This window comes from Primulina tabacum, chromosome 14 (assembly GCF_025594145.1).
Source record: "Primulina tabacum isolate GXHZ01 chromosome 14, ASM2559414v2, whole genome shotgun sequence".
Taxonomy (NCBI): Eukaryota; Viridiplantae; Streptophyta; class Magnoliopsida; order Lamiales; family Gesneriaceae; genus Primulina; species Primulina tabacum.
In genome coordinates, this window is record NC_134563.1 from 27,122,650 (window position 1) to 27,132,021 (window position 9,372).

At 31.2% G+C, this 9,372-nt stretch overlaps 1 protein-coding gene across 2 annotated transcripts; it reads right to left on the minus strand.

The window, feature by feature from the left end:
* Positions 1-994: 994 nt before the first annotated feature.
* Positions 995-6,159, minus strand: LOC142525592 (agamous-like MADS-box protein MADS4). Of its 2 annotated transcripts, none has more exons than XM_075629913.1 (8): positions 5,842-6,159; positions 4,166-4,244; positions 2,440-2,507; positions 2,208-2,307; positions 1,942-1,983; positions 1,821-1,862; positions 1,473-1,606; positions 995-1,345 (listed from the first exon to the last, which is right to left on the minus strand). In XM_075629913.1, the coding sequence occupies exons 1-8, from the start codon at positions 6,024-6,026 to the stop codon at positions 1,276-1,278; spliced, it is 720 nt and encodes a 239-aa protein (XP_075486028.1). In that variant the 5' UTR covers positions 6,027-6,159; the 3' UTR covers positions 995-1,275. The 2 variants fall into 2 exon arrangements, with proteins under 2 accessions (XP_075486028.1, XP_075486027.1); XM_075629912.1 differs by having other exon boundaries at positions 4,166-4,247; positions 5,842-6,156.
* Positions 6,160-9,372: the final 3,213 nt, after the last annotated feature.

Genomic DNA, 9,372 nt, shown 5'->3' on the forward strand with positions numbered 1-9,372 from the left:
TTTTCTGTAAAATACATAATCATGTTCATATTAATAATAAAAATACTATTTTTTACGAGTTATTTAAACAAAAAATCTTCTCATAAAATAGATTCATTAGAACGTCTCACGATAATTTTTTTGATATATAAAAGATGAGACTATGATAATAATTATTTTGGAATAAATCAAAATTTTTTTTATCAATTATCCCACTAAAAATCTCTTCGTATCACTCATATTTTACAGTAGGAAAAAAATTTTCTTAACTTTTTTTTTAAAATTAAACAATTCTTCTAAATTTAAAACAATTTAATATTAATTATTTATATTATTTGATTAACTTTTTTTTTTTAAAAAAACACACAACCTATGTACATCTTTCACTATTTGAGTTAGGACAGAGGCAAGTTGCAGTGTGACAGCGAAATTGGTAATTGACCTATTTGATTTCACACAAATTGTTCGTTGGTGTTATGAGAACAATAATTAATCTTTTATTATTAGTATGTGACCATGACTGTGGGCTATATTCATATATTATCATCACACAAAAATAATTCTCACGAGATTCGTTTACTAATAATTTTTATGAGACGGATTCTCCAACCCGACCCAATTTTTAAAAAATTATCATTTTTATATCAAAAATATTATTTTTCATAATAGATAAAATAAACTTATCTTATTTTTATCTCGCACGTGAGTCAATACATCACATGAAATGAAACACGACTAAAAGATAGAATAGAAGGCGAATTTGTTCAGCAAGGAAATATGGTGAAAATCGTGCGAATGATTGAAATTGAAGATGGGTAGGTGAGACTTGAGCAAGGATCCGATATTTATTCTAAATATAAAGTATAATTTCGCAACTTGTATTACTTAGTACTCTGCATTTCTTCGTTTTGTTTTATTAATGTTGCAATATATAGAAAATTTCCACCAAATTAATTTGAAATAATAATATAATAATAATACATGATATATATGTATTTGATCCACCGCATACAAATGGCTTTGCAATTAGAATAGCATAAAAAATTTATTTACACAAAGTTTGAGTCCGAATAAATAGGAAATAAAAGCTAAGAACATATTAAAAAGTCTTGCACAAATTTATTCCACAAAAGTGGAATATAGTAGTAATAATAATAATTACAATATTTGCATGATAGCAAAGTCTTTTGAGAGGTCGTTCTATTATTCAAACACGTTTACGACACATAAAAGGAGAAATGCAACCAAATTAAGGAAGAGTCGCGTTTTGCATTTGTTTCCATTGATCTATATATATTATGGCAGCCAGCCAGATATATAGTTATTCAGGCTTGGCCCTGCTGCTGCTATTGGATCGTTCTGATACCTAAAATTTCAAGAAATTTAGTTAGTTTTAACCAAAAATTAAAACCTTTTCAAAATACATGTTTAACTTCATTTTGGTTCACAATTTTGTTAATATGGTAGCACAGAATCATGCAAATTAATCCCACCCGATTTGCAGAGTTGGTTCACAATCGAGAGGATGGAAAAAACCGTCGGCCTGAGGCTGAGCTGCTTGCCTTCCATACGCGACATCTTGAGCATTTGGATTCCACTGCAGACTTATTTGACTGCCCTCCATCAGCTTCATGCAAAAACAAAGCCAAAATTATCAAAGTTTAGGCCGACTGATGATCAAGAATCCGTCATCTGATGCACATATATGGTGAGGATAGTTCAAGAAATGTAGTCGAGCGAATGATTTGTTCATGGAAGTTGGAATGTTGGAGAGGTCATCGGTGAATATTGAGGATTAAGCAAGTAGAGTGAAGAATATATATGCATGCATGATGGCATACCCGTTGTTTCAAACTCTTGTTGGCTTCATTGAGAGCATGCTCCTACCCATATTAAACAACCCAAATTAACACCTTGTTAAATTAAGGGTTAGTGGACAAAATCAAGTTTTAACTTACACACCTTTCTTTGAAGATCCGTGAGTGTATCCAGCATTGCTTGAGTCTGCGAATTCGAATTTCAAGAATTCATTGCTGGCTTCCATTCACAATTTATCAAAAAATTTATTTACATAAATATGATCTCACTATCAAAAAATTTATTTACATAAATATGATCTCACTTGGAGACGATGATCGAAAAGGTCCAGTAAACGAATGGATAATTTTCTCTATTAACTCATCAAAAGTTTTTGTTGCATCACACGATGGAAAAGATGCAGTACATACCCGTGTTGATCTGATCTGCTTCAGCGACATGTCGAGCTGCCTTTCGAGTGATTCAAGCTCCTTGCTGCTCAGAGGACCAAGATCCTCACCCAGAAGATTCCTAACATCATTAACATTACATACCACCAAAAATTAACCATTGGAACTTACCTTTTTCCCCCACAAACTTCCTCTTTCAATTAGTTATGTATATGTTTTTATAATCTTTTAATGACTGTCGGATTTGACAAACCTTTGTGAACGCTGTAGGGCTTCATAGCGTGCTTTAAGCTTCATATACTCGTGCTGACTGCTCAGTTCCTATTATTAACCAATGAAATCAATTAACGACGCTTACTACAAGTCTTCTACTTTCATCTTTTTTCTCTGGAATTAGTATCTGCTTTTTCCATATTTTTCTAGCAAAGTTATTGGGTATTTTTGACAAAACACACTTTTTTTCAGGCTTGGAAAATATACATACAGAAAACAAGTACTTCAGAAACACAAATTTTGAAACATAAATAAAACCCGTATCAGATTCACAAAACATAATGTCTTAAAAAATGTATGAAGATAGACAAGTAATAAAATTAATTACATTTAATTTTCAACGAGAATCTATATGATTTAACAAATTGATTTAGGCTGATACATGTGACAAGAAATCCTTAAGAGAAACATTACATATATCACAAGTGTTTCTATAAATATATGTAGAACCATATAAACATATTTTTTTGGAAGTAAGTAGAGAATTTTATTGATCTAAATCAGAGTAGAAACAAAAGTAGGCGAAAGATCGATCCAGCCTACACGACCAGACATAGAAACAATGCCTCTAGATAATGCATGAGTTGGCGGATTCGCTGATCTTTTCACAAAAACAGAAGTGCAAGATTGTATAACCAGTGCTAGAATTTTTCAATCTTTGATGATCAAACCCAGTCTAGTCAATTTCTTAACTCACCACATTTTGATACGTTACAGTTTCTTCTTTCTTTCACCATTTTTACCAAACTTCGTTTGAGAAACAACTTCCAACTAACTAAAAATTTGTCAATTCATTATATCCCAAATAGTGAAATGCTAAAATTTCGAAAAAAAACAGATGAAACAATTTCAAATAAAAAATTCGAGATCACTCTGAAATGTCTTTAAGAATCGTCTGAGCTTTTGAAATATTTTAACCAAGTTTCATTACAAGAATATATATATATATATATATATATATATATATTAATAATAAGCTCAAAACCACATATTTCTACAAAGTCTTTATTAGAATAATTAATTTATTATTCCGTAAAAATGTATTCTTGTAATCATATATCTATACTATTAATAAAACAAGATATAAAATTGAATATTAACAATTTTTGGTGAAACATTTCTCTTAATTTCAAAACTGTCACATACTTCTACAAAATCTTTATTAGAATAATTACTTTATTATTCCGTAAAAACGTTTTCTTGTAATCATATATCTATATTATTAATAAAACAAAGATGAATGAATATCAACAATTTTTGGTGAAACATTTATCATAATTTCAAAATTGTCCTTTCACACTTTAACTTTAATGCATATTTAATTTTGTAGAATATGTTTAAATTTTAATATATTATATTTTTAAAAAATAAATCATGTTACTTAATTTTGTTGAATATCATACTATATCGAAACTTTCAAAACAAATATGTTCAAGCATACATATTCTACAAAATTTATTCTGTTATTCTTACAATGGAGGTATAGACGTCGCCACGAGGAAAAAAAAGGTTGTTTATGATGTTTACGTAGTATTGTTTTGTTCTTGTTTTGAAGGTTGTTAAGTATAGGCTTAATTACGAGCAAATAGATTTATACAACTCTAAACACATTTTAGACCAGAAATCAACTTGATGTATAATAAAAAAAAATTGCACCAAAAGCACTTAGATTTATATGAAACCAACAATTAGAGTGTAGCAAATACCAGTGCCTCTCTTGCGGAAACGTTCATCTCCGGTGCTCCATAGTTACACTTTTGATACCTTTCCAGTGTTTTGAGCATGCTGCTGAGTAAACATCACAAGCCATTTTAGACAAGTAATTAGTAGCTTAAAAATTTAATTAATACACATCAAGAAAGAACTTTAATTTATGTGTAATTAAAGCATGAGCCGAATCAAAGATTAGCCTTCTTGGACTGTCAGAATGTACATCAAAATGCATAGAGAAGTACAAAGGGGTCCGAATTCCCCAAGAAGTTCTGTGAATTGCCCATGGGTAAGTTGTGGCAACTCATACACATTTTTGAAGGAATGTAATGTTTAAGAAATTGTAAAAAGCAAGAAAAAACCCTGAATCACCATAAAAACTGAAACATCTTCTTATTACCTGGAGAAAAGGCTGCTTTGAATCAAACCTCCCAACAAGAAAAAGGCAAAACAGGGAAAAATATTAAAATCTTTATATTTGTATCCGGCCGGCTTAGTTATATTTGTAAAATCCAAGAGATCTGAGAATTAATGACCAAGGAAAAGAAAATTATGTATGTTGATTGATGTTACTAAATTAAAACCCTAACCAAATGAGAAAAAACAAGTCCATGAACCCTAAATAGATATATTTTCAACAAAGAATTTTAAAAAATTACGCACAAGAATACACACTCGGAGGGGGGAAAACAGACCAAGGCTTCTTAGATTCAAAAGAAACTGCATTTTTTTTGGATCACTTGGCAGAGAGAAATCTTAGTGAGTATCCATAGAAACATATTGAAATGAAAAGAATATTAGGTTAAGATGAGTATATAGTGAAAATTTGGACTTTTCTCCATGAAGAAATTAAAAACAAAAAGGATTAACAAAAAACCCTAAAAACTTTGGATCTTGGCAAAGACTTAACCCAAAGATATCTTCAGGAGGAATTGATATCCAACCCTTCCATTCAGATTCAAATTATCTACAATAATAATTTTTAACAAAAGAGAAAAAAGTCAGAGAGGAGTTGAGGGTGGTTGCAGAAATCAGATTCGAAACCATTTCTTGGTATCATTTTAGTGTAAAATGCTTCTTTAATATATACTAAAGAAAGCTTGAATTTGCTTCATGATAACTTTTAAAGGGTAATAAAACACTAGATCGGAACATATTTAACTCCAAATTGAACCACGAAGAAGAAGAGAGAAATTAAAGAAATAGCACAAAAGGCGCAATAGACTTGCAGGGCTGAAGCAAATTAAATCTCACAGCTAAGCCTGCGGAAAATCAACACAAGTATAGAAACAATCTTCTTTTCGTGGTTTCCTCTGGCAGATCTAACAATACTCTCAAGCACAGAGTCCTATACGACTCGAAACAATCACTAAAATGGAAAAACAATCTCTCACAACACCAAAAAAAGATGGAAAAAATTGCCTTTCTTCCCCTAATCACTCCCTTCAAATAAAACATAAAAAAAGATTGGATATTGAGACAAACCCAGATCTCAAACCATCCCTAACAACGAAATAATTCAAAAAGAATCTCACAAAGTTCAAGAAAAGAAAGGGAAAAAATAAAAATAAAAAAGACCCTCCCCAGCTAATACCATATACATAAATATATGTGTGTTGCAATTGCAGAAACTGTAAGGTTTATTGTTTGTTTGGTTTCGTTTAATTTATACCTAGAGCTACTGCAAAACTCGTACAGCTTTCCTCTATTGGAGAAGATGATGAGTGCAACCTCAGCATCACAAAGAACAGAAAGCTCATAAGCTTTCTTCAAAAGCCCATTCCTTCGTTTCGCAAAAGTCACTTGCCTGTTGATCTTGTTCTCTATTCTCTTCAGCTCAACTCTCCCTCTTCCCATTTCTTTCTTTCACCTTTTCTTTTTTGTGATTATAAATTTCTACTCTCTCTCTCTCTCTATATATATATATATATATATACATATATATGTCTGTATATATGTAAAAGTCAGAAGAGAACAGTGGTGTAGTATTAGTGGTATGAGAGGGATTCCATGGAGTTCAAGCTTGCTAGTTAATTAATTACCCTTTCTTTTTCTGTGGGCTTTGATAAATCTGAGAAACTTGATTTTGAGGTTAAAGGGATTATCCGGTGGTTCTAAGGTGTTCCATAAGGCTGGGCAGTCTCAACTTCTATAAGTTCATCTCTTCTCACATAGGTTAATTTTTCTTTTTTGCTTAAATTTTTCCCTTTCTAGGAAACTAATTAGCTTACATCAATTTAATTGATTTCCTATATTTTTATTTCATTAGGATATCGTGTATGTTGTATATTATATTGACCAAAATTATATAAATGCTAATAATGATGAGTAAAATAGATTTTTTGCACAAACAATATGTGTTAATTGGTATGTATATATTCGTTAGAATTAGAAAATAGGAACGTTTCACTTTAAAGTATTTTTGGTAAAATAAAATGAACTGAAAAAGAACCTGAAACATGGTCGAATTATTTAGAAATAAGCAATAATTATTATTAAAGAATTTGGCCAGAAATGATTCGCGATGTGATGTGGAAGAATGACGGTAAAAAAAGGCATCCAATCGCAAATTCGAGAAGGGTTGACAGGTGAAAAAAGGGCAACCTTAAAACTGATGGTTTCTTACCCACGCTGTGCCACGCGTCAATGTGTAACTGGTCCAAAGGCTAATAATATTCTTTGGATGTGATCAAACCCTAAGGAGGCTATAGTTAGAAGGTTAAGATATATATTTCTATCCACCGTCCGCCAAAAATTTTACAGTAAATTTTTTGGTTAATTCATATCATAAAAATTTCAAGTGGTGTGTACGCACGTCAAGCTCCAAACCGACGCATCTATGATTTTGAAAAACATATTTTCTATACTATAATATCAACTATATGAGATATCAGGCCAGTAAATACATAAAAAAATATTAAAACACCGGCAATTTATCTCTTTTAGACTACATAGTTTGTACTAGATAACCTGAGACAACAACCGAATGAATAACTAATAACATAAACAGCGTCAACAGCGATCTAAAAAAAGTTTTGGCTGGAAATCACCAATCCTAAATCGGGCATGCTATTTAACCTCATTTCAGCATAATTTGGAGGTGTTATATGGGGTCTTAGATCAACGAAAAGAGAAGGGCAAAAGAAGCAGCAAAGGCCAATTTCCTCCTAACATGAATAGGTTTAAACGATGTACACGTATGTGTCTATATATATATTGTTGAATATTTATATGTTTTGGTGATATGCTCAAATCTTAAAAAATATGGAAGTATTAAAATTCAGCAAACAGGAAAATTCAGCAAACCGCATTTCAGAAGAACCACGCGTATATATTAGAAGACCTTTTCTAAATTATTAAGAGTCTACTGAATTAAGGGAAAGACAGACTTTATATTTACTGCCTAATGAATTGTTTTGTCGGCTGATCATCTCTGATTTGTTTCCTTAAATTATGAAAACACATAATCATCAAAACTAAGTATCACAAAATGTTTTGGGTATAAAGGGCAAAAACATTGTGCAGTTTTATGTCAATGTTCCTGGCATTTATTGCTCCATACTATTTTTGGAATAAAAGGAATGACATGTGACATTTAGTACTATTTCTGTCATAGCCTTGGCATGACTGGATTATAGCCGTTTCAAATCTAAATGTTTCAAATTCCCTATAAAAAGTCATCTAAAGATTCAAAAAAGCTTTCTAGACACTCTCTTTTCGATCTGTTACTTATTATATCTGAGATTCGCAAGCTCTACTGATATTTACAAGCACACACACAATTTTTTTCAGATCATCTGTGATGAAATCTCACTCATGGTGCATCAAATTTCATATTGTACTTTGTGTGATTTCTTGTAACTGACAGAAAGAGTTTTTCTATGCAGACTGATCTTAAGTTATAAAAACTAGTTGCTAAGAGTTTAAATTAGACAGTGGTAAGTCCTACTGAAGTGGATAGTCTCAAATTATTGTAACTATCAAAGTTTTTTAATGGAATTTTTATGAAAACAGAAGAAAGAGCGACATAGAAAGGTTTCATTTTTTGAACTTCCATAATAATTAACAATGCAAATGTCATTTCCTTTCAGCTGTTGTACTATTTCTTATCTGGTTAATGATTGTAGTCTACTGATTTCATTTGGTTCATTAAGTTCAGTTGCACTTTTTACGCACCGATTTCTCTAGTTTTCCACTGAACCTAGAAGATCGAGATCCGATTTTGACTGTTAATACCAGTTGAGGTCTCTTTTGCTTAAAGTCGAAGAAAAAATTTGTTTTGTGTTTATTCACCTTTCTCTCTAAACACCTCCACCGATCTTAACAAGTGGTATCGGAGTGGGTTTTCTCGACCTCTGAACTTTTCAAAATCATTGACATTGTTCAGCAATATTCCTTGTTCTCCAAGGAAGAATTTACTATTGGAATATTATAATGCATACATATTTAGCTACACAAGACAATAATATGTGATATGTAATCATCGACGAACCAATCAAGATCACGAATGTCAAAACCGCAATTGCTGTTCATCACAAATGATCGAGAAGCATAAATCATAATGAAGTCCTGATGATAAAAAGAAGGCAAATCTAGATAATGTTGCCAAATATATTCTATACAATACCTTCAGTAAGATCAAAATTTGTGCTACTGCAAAAGACATTCGAGAAAAACGGATTCAACTTTGTAAAGAAACGACTAGGCCAAATAGAACAAACTTACTGTTGTAATGCAAAAATTTGAAAATATCAAGACGAAGCGCAATGAATAAGTAAATTACTTTGATGAAAGATTCAGCGGCTTATTGAGTTGACAACTCTTGGAAAATAGTATACAAACATAGAAGTTGCCTTAAAGGTGTTGAGAGCCCTTCCAAGGGAATGAGATATAAATACCATTGAGATGAGAGAACCTGTAAGGTCCTCGCATCGTATTATCGTAAATTATATTTTGAATCTCGATAATCCATGATTATCTAATATTTGTCATATAATTGAGTATATTAGTTATATAATTGAAAATGAAAGTGGAAAATATGTTGTTAGATTGAAGGTTTGGATTAGGATTTGATTGATGTTTGAAAAATATGCTGAACCGCATTGGAGAAGTATTAATTCAAATTAGATTAAATAAAATTCATTCTCAAGATCATATATAGAACTACAATTTTTATGTTTTTTGTTTTATCCAAATCTTTCCG